Source organism: Marmota flaviventris, chromosome 3 (assembly GCF_047511675.1).
Source record: "Marmota flaviventris isolate mMarFla1 chromosome 3, mMarFla1.hap1, whole genome shotgun sequence".
NCBI classification, from domain to species: Eukaryota; Metazoa; Chordata; class Mammalia; order Rodentia; family Sciuridae; genus Marmota; species Marmota flaviventris.
The window spans coordinates 143,095,073-143,116,658 of NC_092500.1; the positions used below are offsets into that span (position 1 = coordinate 143,095,073).

The window sequence follows — 21,586 nt, forward strand, 5'->3', positions numbered from 1 at the left end:
TGCTGAGTGGATGAATGAAATATGTCAAATTTTACTGAGAGGCCAATAACAATATAGCTAACATTTTGCTGAGTACTTACTATGTATCAGGCATTGTGCTCTTTCTAGAACTGTGGCTGTGAAGAAGAGAAACAGGGTAAAGTATTTATTTAATTTTTTTGTACTAGGGAATGGACCCAGGGGTGATTTACCACTGAGTTACATCCCCGGCTCTTTTTTTTATTTTGAGACAGGGTCTCACTAAGTTGCTTAGGGCCTTGAACTTGCAATCCGCCTGCCTCAGCCTCCCAAGTTGCTGGGATTACAGGCATGTGCCACCATCCTGGGCTCAGGGTGAAGAATTCTTAACTCCTATTTTTAAAACTAATCTCATATGGCTCCTCTATCCCCCACCCACTGACAATATATTTTTGCTAAGATCACCAGTGACCTCACGCCAAATCCAGTGGAAAAATTTCAGTATGATTGGCAATTAGAGTTAAGAGTCAAATTCTGACTCTGTTATTTACAAGTTATGTGGCCTTGTGCAAGAATTTTTAAAAACTTAACTTAAAAACAACTATGTGGTTTTCTTCCTTAGGTTAATATTATATAACTTAAACAAAACAGAACAACCCTACAAAATTAAATAACTAATTATACTGAGTGTGAACACTGGGGCACTTTACAACTAATTTACATCCCCACCCATTTTATGTTTTATTTTGAGACAGGGTCTTGCTAAACTGCCAAACCTGGTCTCACACTTGCTAGAAGCTAGGATTACAAGTGTGTACCACCATACCCAGCCTCTACAAAATTAATTTTAAATGACTGAACATTGAGTCTTACCTTATGGGGAATGGACCGCCTTTGCAAGTACGACCTGAAGGCTGGGTTGGGGTAAAGGAAAGTATTTTTTGTTTGTTTAAAGTGGGAGACAAGTGAGCTGGTTTTAATGCTAATGAGAAGGAACCAGTTGAAAGTAAAAAGGGGCCATAGATAGGGAATGGAATCTAGAAATTAGATTAGCTTTTGAAAAGTGCCACCTTATCCATGATAGTAACGTGGAGGCAGACCAAATCTATGTAAGATACAAGAAATTTGGAGACGGGTGGCTGTAAGCTGAAACAGTTCCTTTTGCAAGGATTTTGTTTTCTCCAAGTGAGTGAGGTTATCTTCATAGAGTGAGGTGGGTGAAAGGGTGAGGGATCGGAGAGCAGAAGAGCATGCCTACCTCAGAAACTCAGTGAGATTGTTAGTAATGTTTAGGGCCTAAAAAAACCCCACTAGATAAATATAAATATCCTCCTTAGATATGGTAACTACCTATGTAGGCAGTCCAGATCAGGCTCTCTGGAGATGAGTCATAATATATATATACTTGGAGATTTTGAGCTACTAATAATAAAAGACAAAGTTCTGCATTGAATTTCTTGGTTTCCCTCAGAGTGCAATCCAAAATGTTTTTACACTGGAGACTTCAAATTCTGAGGATGATCATGACGTCTCTCATATCCCACTTAGTAGTCACTATTTTCCAATGCACAAAATAGGACCTCCTCAAGTTTAGCAGTCATTAGAAAAACTTAAACTTAAACATCATAAAACATGTTTATCTGTCAGAAGCAGCTTTTCCAGTACTTATCACAAAGGATCATAGACAGACTTCAGGTCAATAGATTATGGCATTCAAGATGATCTTTCAGATATTATGGAATTTTTCCATATGTGTGCAAGGGAGGTATTTTCATTGGACTACAATAATGGTTTCTGAACTTGTCCTATGTTTGGCTATTTCCTATGTTGAGATAAACTCAGCATTTATCTCAACATAGGAAAATTACTATTTCAGAGTCCCCTTTATGTGAGGATAAAGGTAAATATAGTTGGCTCCAAACTAGTCTATTGCAAGCTAAGATGCTTTGTGGATATACCTAAAGAAATGTATGTTTAGAGGATGCATTTTCAGAAAAATATTTACTTTTTAAACCTATAGTTAAACTTTAAATTTTATGCCACATTTAGAGTACCCTGAAATTCAGGGGCAAATGTTGCCTTTCAGAAAACAAACCTAAAACTTAATCTTAATTTGGGGTTAAAACATGCTAATACAAAGAGAGCCGTGTCTAGGAGGAAAATGGCACACATTTATCAACTACCACATTCTTTTTCTCCCTCGAAAGCTTGAAAGCCATTCTAAAGAACAAAAACTAGAAGCAAATTCCAAAGAGAAGGAAGAATGAAAGAGAATAAACCTTCTCTTAAAACCCAGCTGCAAGGCTGAGAAGAATATTCTCGTGTTCGGCTTCAACGTAGCCTGCTCACGTGAATGCTCTCTGTTTGTTAAAGGGTGATACAAAGCCATTGTCTGATCACAAAGCTTGTTGCTAACAAATGCAGTAGCAGCTTGTTGCTTAGACACTTCTGTTTATTTTTGCCTCAGAAAACTAATGCTACGATCAGAGCTAAAGTGACTAACATGGAGCTCATGCAGCCCATGCTTCTGGCGTGCAAAAATCCTTGTAAATCCAGCAACACGGATGAATACGCTCCTTTGTGGCCCTGAAACCATTCATCCAAGAAATATTCATGTCAAGAAAAGTATAGGCAAGCGGGTGTGCGACAACATGCTGTGACCCAGCTCAAGCCAGATTCATATGGCTGTTTCTGTGCAGTCTAAAGTAGTAACGCTGTGCATTGTTAAAAGTGGGCTAATCACACAACATTTAATCTAGCTTAGAAAAAGAAGGCAAAGATGACAAACAGTGGCCAGTGAAGTACCGGATGGCAGCTCTTTAAATTGGTGCCAAGATGAAATCAAGTGATACAATATTCTAAAGCAATTAATTAAATAGTTTTACTTTTCCCCCTCCTAGATAGTCTAGATTCTATTGAGAACACAGCAAAAACAAATGGGTTAATGTGCTAAAAAGACAATTATATTAGACATTAGGTGAACTGTTCTGGCCATGACACTACATCAGACTTATGAACAACATCTTAGAAATGCTTTTTGCTATAAATCTTCTGCCTATGAAGATTTATGGTTCTTTGTTAAGTAAGTGAAGTGCCTTGAATAAAATACCAAAGGACAACTGTTAGGTGCTATTTCTCATGAGGCAACAGAGAGTAAAGTAACTTACAGTACAAACTGATGACTCTATTAACAACATGATTATAACTGGATGAAAATGGCACCTCTACATTTTTCAGGTATAAAAAAAGTCAAGAGAAAATTATTCTTCTGTCATAGTATTCCCAAGCATATTAATAATAGCATTCTCAGCAGATTGAAGAGTTTAAAAGAGAACTCACCGCAGGGTTTCTCAATCTTGTGGGTATTTGAGGCCCGGTAATTGTTGTGGAGGGCTGTACTGTATACTGAAGAATATTAAGGAGCATCCCTGGCCTCCACCACTAGATGCCAGTAGCATCCCTTCTCCCAGAGATGACCACCCAAAATGACTCCAGACACTGTTAAATGGGAGCAAAACTCACCCCAACCCCTACCAGGTCCCAGCAAGAAATACTAATAGAGAGCACAACTTCTGTGACCACACAGAGGACAAGGCTGCATATGCCTCCCCTACCCCTGACTACTCAACACAGGTCCTCTTTCCTTCTCTGCAGAATCCACACATTTTCTCACAGTCCCCAGGCAATCAAGGAAAGGAACAGGGACTTCCTCAATAAGAAATGCTGGGCTACATTCCTTAACCCATATGCATTCTAACAGACCAAACAGCCTTTGAATCTTCTTGTACATTTAAGTAGAAGTTTTACCAAATCCTCTTGATGGAAGATTTATTAGTCAGCTTTTTGTCACTATGACCAAAATAACCAACAAGAACAACTTAGAGAAGTTCATTTTGGGTTCACAGTTTCAGAGATTTAGTTCATGATGGGCTGACTCCATTGCTGTAGGGCCAAGGTGAGGCAAAAGAACATCATGGTGGAAGGGTGGGGTGAAGGAATGTAACTCCATTCATGGCAGTTAGGAAGCAGGGAGAGAAAGAAAAGGGATGGGGCCACAGGGACTATGCACCCTTCTAGGGCATACCTCCAGTGACCCATCTCAAGCCATGCCCCAGCTGTCTATAGTTACCACCCAGACAGTCTATTCAAACTAGGATGGATGAACTAATTTCATAATCTAATCATTTTATCTTTAATACAGGAGTTCTAGAGAGACACCCCATAACAGGTATGTGTTCTCAAAGGGATTTAGTCAAGTTTCAAAATGAGTTAATGGTACTTGATTTCCTAACAGGAAGCTGGCAACAATTCTCAATAGTTTTACTGTAACAAACTTCTTCAAAATTATCTGAAAATCATCTCAAAACTCCCCAGAAACTCAAAAAATATTGACCTTGCTTTTCAATTTGAGGCTAGTATGTGCTTTAAAAAAAGGTGGTGGTGGGGGGGTACCTTATTACATCAAACACCTGGAATTCCAGTCTAAAGTGTCACTCTACTCTATGGAGAGCATACTTGAGAAATAAGCAGAAATCATCAGGAGTTGATGGTGGAACCTCTCACTTGACAGGGGAAAAGACTACAGAGACCTCACAGATCTTGAGTGGTCTAGTCAGAGTACGCCTGCAGCCTGCCTTCTACTTCCTTTCTCTGATGTCTCAAGTGCTGGGACTTCTCACATTTCCTTTGGTTTAAGGCCCTGAAATACGTTTACATTTAACAGGTAATTATATCATATCAATTAAATTCACACATTACATTCAGAACCCCTTATTCAAATTAGTACTGTGAGGTGAATGGATTTGATAGACACCCTTGAAACACAGATCAGATCTATATCATTTTTAAGTGTTGGGCGTGACTCTCATAACATCTACCCATGGAAATGAGTAGTGCAGTGGAAAGAGTCCAGGACTTTAACTCAGGAGACCTGAGTTAAAGTTCTGAATCAGGTGTGTGACTAACTAGTTCTATGTTCGAAGGAGGTAAATTGTTTAACATATCTGGACTTGATCTTTGTTTTATAAAATGTAGGTGCTAGAAAATGTGAGGATTATAGTTTTCTAGGGGGAGAGAGTAGGAGTAGAGTTGACTATAAAAAAAATCATAGACTATAATGAATGTAATGGAAGTACCTGAGCCCTTAGTGTTTTAAGGAAGAGAAGAGAGGGGAGCTAGGTAGTGACATACAGGCTGAGAAGCTGTTGTACTCACAGTGTGAGGACTGGGCAGAGAGAAACCACAGCAAGCATCCCTATCACAATAGCAGGGAAATAGCCCATGGTCTCATCTTAATCCATTCAGGCCTCCATTAAAAAACACCATAAACAGATATATTGAAAAACAACAGAAATTTGTCATTCTGGAAGCTGTAAAATCCAAAATTAATTGTCATTAGAGGTGGTGTCTTCTTGACATGTTTTCACATGGTGCAAGGGACATGGCAACGCTCTCAGGCTTGTAAGGGTACTAATTCCCTTTCAAAGACTCCATCTTCAAATACCATCACCTTGGTGATAAGGTTTCAACATTGAGTATTTAGAAGACATAAATACTCAAATCACAGCAGATCTTGTAAGTTTAGGTCATTTATAAATTAGCAACTGCTTGAATTACTACACTGAAATGCTAAAAAATTCAATAGTATCAAAGCATTAGAGAAGACCCTGAAAATCCACTAGAACCCACAGGTTAGCTCCCTTCTCTCAGGCAGTGACACCTTTAAACTCTAGACTGGATAATGAAACCATATAATATGATTTAAAAATAATTCCTAATGGAATTATTACAGAAAATAACAGTGTATGTGTGTTTACACATGTGTATATACGTATTCCATATAGTCTATTGTTTTCTAAGTTCTACTTGATCAATTCTATAACCATTTAGTTATACTTGGATAAGACAGTATTTTATCAATTTTACCAAATGAATAAAAAGGCAAAAACCTTCGAGTCTATATTGAATCTATCACTCTTAAGTACGTACTACAGAGATTTCCGGCATACTCAAATCAACTTCATGTCCTTGGCTTTAGCCAGCTGAATGAGTGTTACTCTTGAATTGCCTTAACTATTCTTGATAACACTGCAGGATTCAGAACAGCACAGTAGAAAACTTTAAACAAGGCAGCTGCTATGGTGGGCTTATTTGCATTAAACTATAGGTGAAACTTTATATGTCTCACTAGTACTAGAATTCCTACACTTGGGTAGCTTATTAGGTAGCTTATTTTAACAGACTATTTTGGAACCGCTCTGACCTTCTGTCTAGTTGTAAATATAAAGCTATAAAGTTGCGCACTAAATGCAAATATAAATACAACAATGGTTCTGTGTCATTTGCACTAATGGTTTTCAAAGTGTGGTTCCTGGATAAGCAGCATCAGCCTCACCAGGGAGCCTGGGAGCAGTGCAAACCCCTCAGGCCCACATAGATCAGCACAATCAGAAACTATGGAAAATGGCTGAGGAGGAATCTGCTTTTAAGCAAACCCTCCAAATGAGTCTGACACATATGGAACCACTGCTCTACAGATACAAGTCTAAACTTCTAAGTTTAGTTTCAGGACCCTTTGCAATAGGCCCCTGTTTACTTATCCTGCCTCTTACCTTATATGAGGTTATTTCCTAACTCACTTTTTCATGGGGTACTATCTACCCGTATCTATGAGACAAATCCAAATTGGAATGAAAGCCATTCAAACTTTAGGACTCAACCCAGTGTTACTCTTGGCCTGTGTTCCAGATAAGGTTGACCACTCTACATTTCTGTGCCATTATGTATCCTGAACAAGCAATTTTCCCTGCATTTATCAAACAACATCATCCTGTTGTATGTGTCTACCAGTCTCCTCATAAGACTATGAGCTCCTTTAAGTCAGAGAGAGTTTTATTCATTGCACTGCTGTACCTAATCCACAAAGGCACTCGGAAAATGTTTTCCAAATAACTGAAAACCCACTTGTAGTGATTAAGCTATCCTTCAGAGTAATTCTCTACTGACATGAGATATCCTAAGAGAACTCAAGAGTGCTCTCTTCTACCTGCAATCAGGGGAGGTAGGGTTGTAATCAGAGGAGAAAGAGATTTTAGATATTAACTACAAAGGATAAGTAGGAGTTACTCAGGCAGAAAGAGACTGAGAGAAAGGTAGCATTTCAAGAAGAAAGAGAGCATGCAAAAACTATTGAGACAGGAGGAATCAATGTGAGCTTAGGAACAAGAATAATTCATGTAGCTGAAGTGTGGGAGTGGGGTGGGGGGGATGGCAGGAAGTGGAAATTAGTATAAGGACACAGGCCAGAGTAAGTAGGACCTTGATTTTTTTAAAAATCACTATGACTTCAGCATGAAAATATATATTAAATAGGGTAAGTGAAAAGAACTAGTCAACAATGTCAAATGCTGCCAAAAGTCACGAAGATGAAGATTGAAAAAAAAATCATTGAAATTAGCTTGACTTCCCAAATTCCATGACCAATAAGCAACTAACCCTAACTCTAGGGGGTAAAATTCAGGTGTCAGTCAATAATACACTGGGCCCCAGATTTGAATACAGTCAGAAGCAAGAAAATTTTGTGTGCAAAATATAATTTCTAAGACTCATTATTTAAAATTGTTTAGTATTCATAAGTTTTCTCTTTTAAAGTTTCAGTACTGGGAATTGAACTCTGGGCCTCATGCATGTAAGGTCCTTGCTTAGCATCTGGGTGGCTATCTTAAGTGACAGCCGCCATTTTCCCGTCCAAGGGCCTCTTCAGAAAAGGCTCACCACTCCCTCATACCAACCCCACCCTTCAGCCTCCTGCATTAGGACCCGCAGGCTCTGATCCCTGAGCTTGGCCCATAAAAGCCCCAAAATTCAAGCCTGTCCTGCCTCTCTCTTCTAGGGAAGGATGTGCCTTTATTTGTCAGCTCTGACAAACTCTCAGTGTGTATCCCTGCCTGGTCTCTGTCTTTCATTTATTGCTCGCTCGTCTCCCAAGTTCTTGCTTTTCTTTCAGTGCACTCTAGGTAAGTACTCTACCACTGAGCTACATCTCCAATCCTATATTTATAAGTCTTCTGTAGGAATCTTTCCCCCTTACACATCGGGTAATTTTCTTGCTCACAGAAAAGATGAGTTAGTTGATCACCTTTACTCTAGAAAGAGTAAAGGTGACTCACTGATCCCTAAATGAAGTACTATTAGGGGACCAAGTAAGTTTGCAGCACCACCCATCCCACCCCACCCCACCCCACCCCAGCTTTGCTCTACCTAGGAATATAAATGCTAGTTCATATGGTCATTCTATGCCTAAAATTTTGAGAAACTGCCAACTGTTTTCCATTTCCAATTTCTAATGAGAATGAATAAGGGTTCTAATTTCTTCATACTTCATCAGTATATTATTAACTATTTTAGTTGCCCCTATTAGATATGAAGTGATATCTCATGTTAGTTTTGATTTACATTTCCCTAATGTATAATGATGTTGAGCAGGCTTTCATTTGCTTACTGAACGTTTGAATATCTTTGTAGAAATGTCTATAAATTCTTTCTCCATTTTCAACTTGGGTTATTTGTCTTTTGATTATTGAGTAACAAGAGTTCTTTCCATATTCTTGACATAAGCCACCTATCAGATACATGATTTGCAAATATTTTTCTCATTCTCTGAACTGTCTTTTTACTTTCTTGATACTGTCCCTTGACATACATAAATTTTTAAGTTTTAAAGTCCAATTTACTTTATTTGTTGTTTATGAATTAAGATAAGATCATGTGTTGTTACAGTGGGATCTAATCCAATAGGACAGGTGTCCTTGTAATCATAGGAAACTTAGAAACAAAGAACAGACAATGTGAAGATACTTGAAAAAGATGGCCATCTACAGCAGTCTCCATTTTTGCAAGACAAATGCATTCCAAGAACCCCAGTGGATGCCTGGGACCTCAGATAGCACCCAACCTTTAATTATATATATATATATATATATATATATATATATATATATATATATATATATATAATTATATAATGATATATTATTACATAATAAAATATTCAATAATTGTAATAATTATATAATAGGTTATATAATTATAATGTTATATATTATATAATTATATACTATATAATTATGATATATGGTTTATAAATATATTTAATGTAATATATGATTTATATGTACATACATACGTACTCTGCTTTTCCTATGCATATATAACTTGATAAAGTTTAATTTATAAACTAGGCAGATATTAACAATGACAATAATAAAATAGACCAACTGTAACGATATACTATAATAAAACTGCCGGTATCAGCATCACTACTCTTGAATTTGGGGACATTATTAAGTTAAATATGGGTTACTGGAACACATACATAGTCAATCTGACAAGATGTCTACTAAGTGACTAATGGGTGGGGTAGCATACACAGTGTGGATACAAAGTACATCCTAGGTAGGATGAAACAATGGTTTGAGGTTTCATTGAGCTACTTAGAACAGTGTACAATTTAAAACTTATAAATTGTTTATTTCTGGAAGTTCCCATTTAATATTTTTTGGATCACAGTTAAATGTAACTAACACCATGAAAAAGGGAAAGTACTGTAGAAGTCATGGAGAAAGGTCTAGAACCTATCCTTCACTCCTGGTCCTCAGAAGGAAGTAATACCTTAATCTCAGACTTCTAGTCTCCAGAACCATGAGAACATGAATTTCTGTAATTAAAGCCACTCACTATGTAGGGCTTTGTCAGCAGACTGACCAAACTAAAATAACAAAATAAGAAAGGTATTATTCTGACTCAACTCATAATAATAAGGAGGAGCACTAACAAAAGATAATGGAGGCAAAGATAAATCCCTTTCTGTATTCTCTTTAAAATACTGTCAAAATGCCTGAAAGTGAAATGTTTCCTCTGCAAGAACAATGAGAATAAGGAGAGTAGCAGAACCATCCTCACAGATGTTCCTTTGCTCAAAAGCCTACAAATACTTCCTCATCCAGAGTCAAGGCCAAAGTCCCCACAGTAGCAGTAAGGCCCTTCTTGATTGGGCCTTGGAGCTCAGTTTGGCTTTTCTCCTCCAACTCAGCTCTTTTTTTTTTTTTTTTATTGGTTGTTCAAAACATCACAAAGTTCTTGACATATCATATTTCATACATTTGATTCAAGTGGGTTATGAACTCCCATTTTTACCCTGTATACAGATTGCAGAATCACATCGGTTACACATCCACGTTTTTACATATTGCCATACTAGTGACTGTTGTATTCTGCCAACTCAGCTCTTCAGGCTCCCTCCTTTCCTAGAAGCTTTCAAGCTCCTGGGACAATGCTCAAGGACAATGCTCATCATCTGGGTGAGGACTTCCCTATCACATTATTTGAATGCAAAATCAGATTCCCCTGCAGCAGTTCTAGCATTCCCTACCACCCCACTTCCCCCCCCCTCAAACACCTACCTTTTTTCTCCAAGGCACACATCATCACCTGAAATGTGCATTTTATTTATCACCTAATTGCCTTCCAGCCTAGTTTAGAGATTCAATAAGCGCAGAAATTTCCTTTTGTTTACTACCATAACGTCACCATCTACTAGGTGCTCATAAATGCTCAGAGTGAACATATTTGCATAGCCCTCCTTACTGAGCTAAGATCAAAAACTAATGCCTCTACAGGTAATAGGTAACTTTTTAACAATGGTCCACTTTCTACTTTGAATATAGCCCTTGATCCTCTGCCACTGAGACTTATTTTAAAAAGGGACACGTCTCTTCCTCCCTGTTCCCTAGCCTTGGGGGAAACAGGATTACCTTTCTTCCCCAGTTCTCTGTCCCGTGAGCACACACACAAACCATAGGAATTAAGTAATTCAGACTTGTGAATGGTACCAGACAGAAGCTCTAAGAAATGACTATCTCCCAAATTAACATGTGAATTATAGCTCCAGACAGAGAATGTAGCCTTTGATTCACCCTTGATGGGCAGAATCACAGCCTGTAGGACAGGAGTCCCTTGTGTTTCTCTTTTGCTGGCAAAGCAATAAAACTTCTTTTTCCTTTTTCTCAAAACTGTGTCCTGGTTACTGAGGACAAAGACAGCTTTTGATAACACCTTCCTATCCTTTTTTACATAACTACTACCTTCAGTCAGTGACTCAAGGAGAAAGAAAAAGTCCCCAAACCAATGTCCCTTTTGCTTCTCTGTGCTAATTAGAAACCTGGGGAGAAAGCATGTTTTTTTTTAGACTGCATGATATTTTATTTATTTATTTATTGCCTTTTTTTTATTAGTTGTTCAAAACATTACAAAGTTCTTGACATATCATATTTCATACATTTTTAAAGTCTCTGGTCCAACTCTTACCTGTTTTTTGTTTGTTTGTTTTCTCACCCTGACAGGAAGATTTTAGTGAACCAGGAAATTTTTGTGAAAAGTCTACTACAGGGAGAAAGCAGTGTTTGCTTCTCCCCAGCAGATCAAGATTTGATTTACACCCCAGATTTTAATATGTCCTCCAACTTCCTATATGTGAGAGGAATATGCTAGCACCAGCAAACTACAAGGGAGCTGGAAGCCATCAGCACATCTTAACTATTCCTCATAATCATTTCTGAGTCTAAACCTTACTTCATTTGAAGAGAAACAAACAGGGAAAAAAAAAACAGAGTATATATAAAATTGACAAAACAAAAGTGAAAGAAACAGGAAAAAAGTGAAAAGAGAAAAAAAAAATAGAGCACACACACACACACACACACACACATAAAATCAACAACACAAAAGTGAAGAGAAAAAAGCTATTAACAATCCAAATCTAAAGGAAAAGATTAAGTGAATTATGAAATACCACTCACTAGAGTTATTTAAATGACTATCAAGATTATGTTTCAAGACATAAATATTAATGAATAATAAGTTTAAACCACAATATGAGAAAAAATTATATAAATCATGTTTAGTTTAAAAACAGAACAGAAATACCAAATGCTCAGTTATTTTAACCTTCTAGAATCTACAACTACAGAGAATAAAGTTCCTACTAGGATACAGAAATAAAAACTAAGGTTTTAGTTAGGGTGAAATTATATTTACTTTCTCCAATGATATTATATTATTATTTTTAACAATTTGAAAAATTGATGAAAGAAAAATATTCATGTTTGCCACATATCTGACAAAAGAAGATGGGACAAACCTAGGACCTTTAAAATGAATAATGGAAAACAAATATGTTCTTACCCTTGTGCCTCTTCAGTTGGGGAAAACTGCTAATTGTAGTTGCCTGGATTATTTCCACTACAATTTGATACCTGATTTTAAAAGAGAGAGAAAGAGAATAGATTGATTAGGAAGAAAATACTATCTTCAGAGATACTTTTATTTATGCTAAACAAGTAAACACAGAAGCTGTGAGTCCTACCCCTGGGCACTGCGCCACTTACTAATCGTGACACAAAAGTCATGCACTGGCACCCCACTCTTCCTCTCCCTAAGTGTTACTACCTGTCCCACAGTGAAGGCAGAAACCTTGAGGCTAGGCTCAACTCCTGCCTCTCCTCAGTACTCCTTGGAAATCAAAGTCTGTCAATTCCAATCTCCTAAATTTGCATTGTCCAACAAGATGCCCATGAGCTACATGTGACTATTTAAACCAAGTAAATAAAATGTTTAATTCCTCAGTCACACTAGCCACATTTCAACTGCTCCATAGTCAAATGCATCTTGTAAGATCCTATTAGATGGTACAAATAGAAAGAACATTTTGATTGGTACAAAGACAGTTCTACTGGATGGTCCTTCCTAAATGCTTCTCCAGGTTGTCCTCCCCTCTCCAGTACACAGGTACTGCCTCAGTTTGCTCTCTTGTTATTGCTCACTTAGAAGACCATTCCAGACCAAGAGAGTCAAGAACATCTGCAAGGGGACTCAGATACCTGTATTTTCATGTTAACTGTCTCAGTAATTCTAATGCAGAGTGAGAGTTGAGAACCACTGGACTAGAGCACCAGCTAGATGCACATATGACTTAGAAGGCCTGAGTTAGGAAAAACACACAAAATTTTGCATTTTAAGTGCTGAGTTCAATCTGAGTCATGGCTATTTTGAGCATATTGATTTGGGCTTTATAAACCTAGTTCTTAAGGGCTGGTCAATGGTTACTAGGGTTTCCCTAACCAAACTTTTCTGCCCTGTTTCTCAGATCTTAATTATGTTGACTGTAATCTGCTTGCAATAAAGCTGTTTAACATTAATTAAGCTGTTTAACATTAATTCTTACTTTGGACACAAACTGTGCAGCATTCTAAGATTTAATGCTACATTTGGCTGGCTTTTAGCCACACAATAGAGCATATATTCTTTGGCTTTTCAACTAAAACCTAAAGAAGAAATACAAATTCATCAAAAGCATAGCTATTCATAAACTCCTGACAAATTCACATCTTTTTTATTTCTTCACTTGTATAATAAATATTGATGTCTGATTCTCACAACCTCAAAAAGCAAGTTGTTAGGAATAGTGTTGGTCTGTCCCCTGAAGACTGGCAGACACTGCTGGTTGCCTACCCAACATTCATTTTCCCTTTCTTCCTTACTAACTGAATCACAGTTTTAGTCAGGGAAAGCAATGGTTGCAGCTAAACAAGCCAACTTTCTCCCTATATGAAGGATGACCATCTGACATAATTCTACCTGAGGAGACAAAGGCAGAAGTTGCAGGGTGCAGACTCCAGGAAAGCATTCTCAAGGTGCAGACTTCCTAGAGAAGCCCTTGCAACTTTTTTTCCTTGCCCTTTCCTCATTGTCCTGTGTGAAACAAGGATGCAGTGGAACAAGGCACAGAGCCACTTTCATCCTTTAGCAACAATAAGGAGTGAAGCCACAGGCTGAAAATGAAGTCAGAGGACAGTTTATATCTCTGATGACTTCACTGAGCTGTCAAAGCAACCCCAAACTGTCCATCTCAGGACATATTGCTGCATAAAGAAAATAAACCCCTGAATTGCTTAAGTCACTGTATATCATCTTATCTTATGATCAATGCCATCCCAGCTGACAGAGAGCTCTTTATACACAGAAAATATCTTTGGGCTGAGTATATGCCCAGGTGCTATTTTCCAAACTGAAGCCTTGCTAGGACATTACTGAGCACTGAAGTTTTCTAATGTGTCACTATGTGCAAGATGTTTACTCAGTTTCCTGAACCAGGCAGTGAGGGAATTGAAAAAAACAGGCCAACAGACACAAAAATAGAAAAAGTGGAACTCGGTGGTTCAGCCTGCCTCTGTTGGAGGAAGACTGTCCAAGAGCAAGCTCAGCACGTTCGTTATATAGGCTTAAACATCAAAAGGATTTATTGTGAGAAAGCTTCTTCAAGATGAAAAAAACCTAATTTGTGGGTAAAACAGCCCCTTTAGGGCATATCAGCTTCTGCCCATAACTCTTTACCTCCAGGGAGCTGGCATTTCAACTCAAGGCCATGAACTAATAAATTCTGTGGCTTGCACAGAATCTCCCTTGAGCAGAGCATCACCACCAACTGGGAAGTTTTCAATTGGTGGCTTCCAATTGAGAAATTCCCAAGGGAAGTGTCGCCTCTATCTTTGAGCAATTCAAAGAAATGATTCACTCATGCTCAGGACACTAATGGAACTGAAATTCTTCCCAATTATGGACAAGCACAAAAATGGCTCATGATGTGAATTTTCATGTTAGTTACTACATAGTTAAGGAAGCACATATACAAATCTGGAACTATCAGAGCCCAACATTCTTGAATAAATTCCTTAATTTAACTTTAGGACTAAAGTTCTACTACTGGAATACACTGACTTTTCATTCAACTCTAGAACACGTCTTTGAACACCTCCTTGTACACTGCCATCTGGATGTCCTGCAAATAGACTTAATGTCCAATGTCCATTCACACAACAATTCCCATTAAAAACAAACAAATAAACCAAAAAACAAATCCACATCATAAACATTTGTTACAGCAATTTCTATAAAGAAAAACATGGAAATAATCTAGGGGTCAACATTTGTTAATCTTTTCCTATGTTCTGAACACAGGAATGAACAACAGCAATATGGTCTGTGCTTTCAGGAAGCTCTGGGGATATAACAGATTGAAGATAAATCCCCCAGCCAATAATATTTATAATTATTAAGTTTACATGGAAATAAATGTTGTGACACACTGATTTTAAAAATACAAAGTGGAATGTACATTTATAATAGCAGATATGTTATGTGGGTACATGAACCAGGGCTATAAGGTAAGATGGAGATGAAATTAAAGGCAGTTATGTTAAACTGACAGAATTATAAGTCATTCTTTAACTTTTTCCAAACAATTTCTCTCTCTCCCTTATTCTCTACCTCCCTCTCTAAACCTATTCAAACTACCTTCTTTCTTGCATAGGTTTCCTTACATTTTCATTTCTAACCACCAACCTTCTCAAAATCTTATTATCTTAATTAGATATTTATCCTAATAGGAACCATCAGTCTCAAAGCCCAATTGACCTGTCCTTTGAACATTTTTAAGTAAGTTCTTTTCTTTTTCTTCCCTTGGCCACTACCCTATTTGGGGGCTCCTCCTCATGTGTGGGTCCTGCAATGGCTGAACAGTTTTAGTTGCTTGCCTGAAGCTATCTTGCTCTCTTTCACATGAAAACAGCTTGAGCAGCCCCATCAAAACACCTTCCCACTTTCCCATGACCATTTAACCTCCCTTGCTCAATATCTCCAGCAAATTCCTCAAAGGAATAACCTATATTCCAGCTTGCCATTTCATTCACTAATTAGCACTGGCTCTTTTATCCAACCCAATTTCCTTTTCTTCTCAATCTAGGTGTGGACTTCAGGTAGGTCAATTTCTAAATTGTCCTCACAAAGCTACAGTCTCCCTAGGCTCTTGCTCATGCTCTGCCTCAGAAGACAATCTCCCTACTTGTTCATCTAACTACACCTTACATATATTACTTCTTCAAGTTTTCCAAGCACCAGTTAAGCACACTTAATATATGTATTTTCTCAAATCCTAAATTACTTCTGCTCTATAACAATACCTATTTGTTTGCTACTTTATAATGCTGTTTTAAAGACAGATTTCCACCAAGAATGCTGCGAAAAGAAAATGGTGTTCAGTGATTTTAGGGCCTAATATATCTTCAAAAAATATGACACATTTTTAAGCCTATGAAAACATTGTGGTTTTATCTAAAATAAAGATATGCTACTTTCTCCCCATCTAGATCATGAGCCTCTTAAAGAAAGGTATTGTGTCTTATACTTTATAGCACTTTCTTAGCACCAAACATATGGTAGATGCTCAATAAATACATTTTTGATGGAAGTGGAAATTAGTATAATCTGAAGGGTGATTTGGCAATAATTATTGAAATTGCAAATGTAAAAATTCATCAATCTAGCAATTTCTCTTCTAAGACTTTAAGCCAGGGATACATCTCAAGATATATGTGAAATGATTTAGTACACAATTATTCACTGCAGCATGGTGATATAACAGGAAAAATATCAGAACTATTAGAAGTAACTTAGATACTCAATAAATATTAATAAATTAGAAATAAGAGTTAACATCTCTACCACTTAACAGGTATGCATAATATTCTGGACAACTTATTCTTTTGATAGTCAGTGATTTCATGCTTTGGAACAAATGAGTCACTGATGGTGCTGAAGCAAATACATACTGTCTAAGTCAATAGTTAGCATTTTTTAATGAATTCATAAAATCATACTGTAATATCAGCTAACATTTATAGAATCTTTCATAGGTACCAGGTACCTATTTAGATCTTTTAATTCACATGAACTCACTTAATCCTCATAAGAGGACTATAATTGTCTCCACATTGAAGAGGAGGAAATTGGTGTTCAAATGAATTAAGAAATCTATGTGAGGTCGCCTAGAGCCAGAAATACAACTGAGGGCTACCTGACTTAAAGCTCATACTGTTTACCATTTTCCTGCAATTCCACAAAATTAAATATATGGTAGTGTCATCTCATCTAAGGATTCTCAAAGTATACAAGCATGGCCAACACCAGATAATGAGCCTTACTGACTTCTCTATCCCTCTTATATAGAGGTTCTACTCTGGTTCTACCAATGAGACCATAAGCATAGCCCACACACTCTAGCTCTTCTCCAACTCCTGTCATTTGCTCTCCTGTTTATTCTCCCTAGATTTCATATATCACTTTCCCTGCTCATCTGTTGAAATCCTGCTATTCATGGCCAGTCCTCTCTACAGTTTTCCTAGGTTCTTCTGTTTTATAGGATAAATTTGCTCCTACCCAGCTCTTAGCTCTTACCATTCCACTTCCAGAGTCACTGCAGGCATACACTTGGCTATTTACATCCACCTGGCTCTCCTATGCTAGATTATAAACAGCACGATCCCAATAGCAGAGAGTGGAATCCAAAGATACACAACCAACCCAACTTTACATACACCAGACCTGCCCCACAGTGTTTTGCATGTAGTCAGCGTTTGAAGATGAAAGTCTACTAGTTCACTTTTACTTGATGCCAAAAGGCAAAGTAGAAAATGACTTTTTTCATTCTCACTTTTCTGAACAAAAGCATACAACACCCACATCCAAGTGCTGGCTGTCCTTCAGGGCCCAGGCTTTTCAGAATTCTAGGAAGCTGTTGAGAGATACCCAGCACTCATCCAGCTTTCTTCCTCCAGAAGGGGATATGGACTTGCTGGTGCAGAGTTTGGTTAGAAAATGATTGGAAATGTATAGATTGTTATATATGTTTTTCCAAATTATAATGTAAACTCAAATGTTAGGGAGAAGTGGCATAGCAAGAGTTGAGCTGTTTCACAGCTCTGGCAATATCCCTTTGTCCCAGGGACAAGGAAAAAGCTATACAAAGGTAACTGTTATCTGGTCCTCTGCATAACCACCTCACCTGTCTTTTGTTTTATATACTTGGTTAAATAAATAAAGCCTGAGAACAGGTTTGCATTTATGAATTGTTCCTGCCAAACTGAAACACCTAAAATGGTTCAGAGCACTTCAAAGTAATCACCTTAGAAATCTATATATTCATTGCCTTTCTACTGTCTATGTTCAGAACAGTTTTGAAATGCTTAAAAATGCATTTCAAAGTTATTTACACATCAAACCAAACACATATATGTATGCTGTGTGTGTATTTATATGTATACATATATATTCCTCTTTGTTTCATTAGGCACACATAACAGATTTTTTTTTTAATTACTACTTTAGAACTATCTGGGCATATACATTTTGGATTTCTTGGAATCAAAGATTGGAAAAAAAACTTAGTTTCAGTTATACAATATACTGAATGATTTAAAATACTGTTTTATGTTAAAAATTAGGAAGGAAACTTTATAGACGACCATATAAGTGCAAATGATAAAGAAAAACTAAAAAAATTAAAGATAATGTTTTCAGAGTTGCCACAGACTAGGGATAGTGTTTTTATTAAAGGGACTTCACTTAAAGCATTTGAGCAAAAGCTGTGATAATATTCAGCCAGCTAAGCTGACACTGTGTCTCATATCCATGGCATTACTGAAAGGGTCTGCTGGAAAATTCAGAACATGAATCAAGAGTAGTTGAGAATGTGAGCTCTGGCATCAGACAGGCCTGTGTTCACATCCTGTTTCTAACACATACTGTGTTCTCCCCAGGCACATTATGTAAGCTTTCTAAATCTTAAGAGTCCTCATCTGTGAAACAGAGTGATAGAGTTGCCTCATAGAGTTGTCATGCAGATTAAATTAGATAATACCTCTAAAAACCTGGAACAATGCCTGCCCCACAATAAATGTTAACTAATATTATTATTGTTTCTTGCCATTGTTGCTGACTCTTTAAATGGACATTATCTAGGGAAATAGTATGCAAGTGTTTGTAAAATACATATGAATATTTTTCAAGTAGTGGTACTTCTTCCTGATTATAAACATATTTTAGTCCTATCAACCAACGGCTACCAGGATCACTATATTCCAACAAAATCAGGTTTTGGGACCCAGAAATGAGCTAAAGACCATATACCAGAGAAACTGTGGAAAATCCCCCAAAGGAAAAGATGAAGTTCCTTTGGGAACCAGAGAGGAGATAAAATTTAAATGAAGCAATATTTTGATGGGTTCAAGGCAAGGGTGTGTCAAGAAGTCAATTTTGGGTAGATCCAGGGTCCTATTTCTTTTGAATGTATAAAGTTAAAAAGTCAAGATAGATGTGGTATTGTTATGGTTTGGATGTGTGGTGTCCCCCAAAAAGGTCACATGTGAGACAATGCAAGAAGGTTCAGGGAAGAAATGATTGGCTTGTAAGAGTCTTAACCCATCAGTGACTTAATCCTCTGACAGGGATTAACTGAGTGGTAACTGAAGGCTGGTGGGGTGTATCTTGGAGAGTGGAGTCTCTCTCTCTCCCTCTCTGCTTTCTGATCATCATGTGAGCAGGTTCACTCTTCCACACTCTTCCACCCTGATGTTCAGCCTCACCTCCAGTCCTGAGAAATGGAGCTGGCTTTCTAGGGACTAAGTCCTCTGAAACCATGAGCCCTCAAATAGACTTCTTCCTCTAAAATTGTTCTGGCCAAATCCTTTTAGTCACAGCAGCAAAAAAAGCTGACTAAAACAGGTTTGTTGCCTCCAGAAACCCCTAATTTGCAGCTCTGCATCTGGGTTATAAATCAAAGTTGTTTCTGTGGGTCAACCTGATTTAGATTCTCTAGGCAAGAGAAGAATATATTATTCTTACTGGTCTAATTCCAAAGAGAAAAGTTTCTGATAGTCTAAAGTTTCAGAGAATAAGAAAGCTCAAAGAATGGGCGCATAATGACATTTTACAGTGGTAGCTTGTACTTGGGAGAAACACGTCTCTGTTAACTATGTAGCTAATTTTAATGCCTGTTATTCCAGTCTGATAAATGGTTGGGAAAACTTCCTTAGTCTGAGCCAATCTTTACTTCTTCTAAAATAGCATATGTTCACTAAAGAAAATTAGAAAGTACACAAAGTACAACATTTAAAGTTAACCACTATTAACATATGGCATATTTTATCTTTTGTATTTTTTAATGCTGTAGATTGAATTCAGGGGTACACTACCACTAGCTATCTCCTTAGCCCTTTTTATTTATTTGTTTTTTAATTTTAAGAGGGTCTCACTAAATTGACTAGGCTGGTCTCAGATTTGTGTAATCCTCCTGCCTCAGTCTTCCAAGTAGCTAGGATTACAGGTATGGGCCAACATGCCTAACTTTTAATCTTTTTTTCCTATGCAAACAGTATTTCTTGCTTTATGATACTGGGTTTATGATATACATAGACTCCCAGAGCCTTTTTTATTTATCAATTTATAGGTAATATCTTCCATTATCTTTAAATATTCTAATGCTATTCCAATAATAATACATGATGATACACTGTGTAGAGTCACTGAAATTTTTTTAAAAAATTTAAATCCTTATGATTAGGCATTTTGGTTATTTCAAGCCTTTCTCTATTTTAATAAAAGACTAAGAGGCATTTTTGAAAAAATATTTCCGTACACTCCTTATTACTTCTTTAAGAAAATGATTAATAGTAAAAATTGGACCAAGAAGAATATACATTTTTACATTATAAAATTGTGTTACATAATAATTTATACACTTTCCAGTAGAACATGAGGTTGTCTATTTTCCTACACCCTTATCAACATTAGATATCATCAAATTTTTAATATTCACCAATATTATAAACAAAAAAAGGTATCTTCATTTTATTTCCTATGTCTTTGAGTATTATTAAGGATAATAAAAAGGTTAGGAGCTATCTTTTCATGAGGAATGTTATAGGGAATGTCAGGAACACAAACAAGAGAAATGCTTTTATTTAGGACTTGGAGGCGCTTTCTGCCAAAGGGGATTTTGAACCTGTTTTCTTTTTAGTGTGCAAAAGGTGGCTGATTCTACAGAAAGAAGAAGAAACATTTCCTGACCTTTTTCCATTCATGCTACACATAAAAAAAGGATGTGTAAACAGAACATGGATATAACCAGCCATCCCAGGCTCTGCCCAGACTCCCAAGGACTGAAGAAACTCATTTCCATATACCTGTGAACTATCTGAGTCACATCAGGCAGAATGTGACTGAAGTGAAGTGTCCTGAATTTATATAAACATGCACACACTATATAAAATAATCTAAGATATACTAGATATTAATAGTTTGTATCTGTTTATAATAGTTTTTTTTATTTCCTATTTTGAGACAGCATCTCACTTAATCGCCCAGGCTGGTCTTGAATTTGCAATCATCCTGCCTCCACCTATCAAGTGGCTGACTACAGGCATGTGCCAATGTGCCTGGCAAAAGGGATTTTTAGTTTGATCACAAACAAAGAGAAATTACATGTGTGAGGTACAGCCTTTCTTTTCTCCTTCCCCTTAAGAACATGTGTTCCTCCAAGGGCAGCTAGCAGCTAGACTCTGGAACTACCAGGAAGGTAGGAAGGAGGAAGAGGAAGACTTGCTGAGGTTCAGAAATCCTTGGTGAAAAGGATTAGCTAATCCTGAGACTGGTTTAGAAAGTGGACTGCTTGCATATACAA

The 21,586-nt window shown here is 37.2% G+C and overlaps 1 protein-coding gene across 4 annotated transcripts in view; it reads right to left on the minus strand.

The window, feature by feature from the left end:
- Positions 1 to 21,586, minus strand: part of Snx25 (sorting nexin 25) — a 123,217-nt gene that overhangs the window by 32,932 nt on the left and 68,699 nt on the right. For 3 of the 4 annotated variants that reach the window (XM_071610491.1, XM_071610490.1, XM_071610489.1), the window contains exons 6-7: positions 12,199 to 12,269; positions 81 to 116 (exon numbers count right to left, since the gene is read on the minus strand). In XM_071610491.1, the coding sequence (XP_071466592.1) occupies positions 81 to 116; positions 12,199 to 12,269 (107 nt within the window). The remainder of the gene's footprint in view (positions 1 to 80; positions 117 to 12,198; positions 12,270 to 21,586) is intronic. The other variant, XM_027927206.2, reaches the window with a different exon arrangement.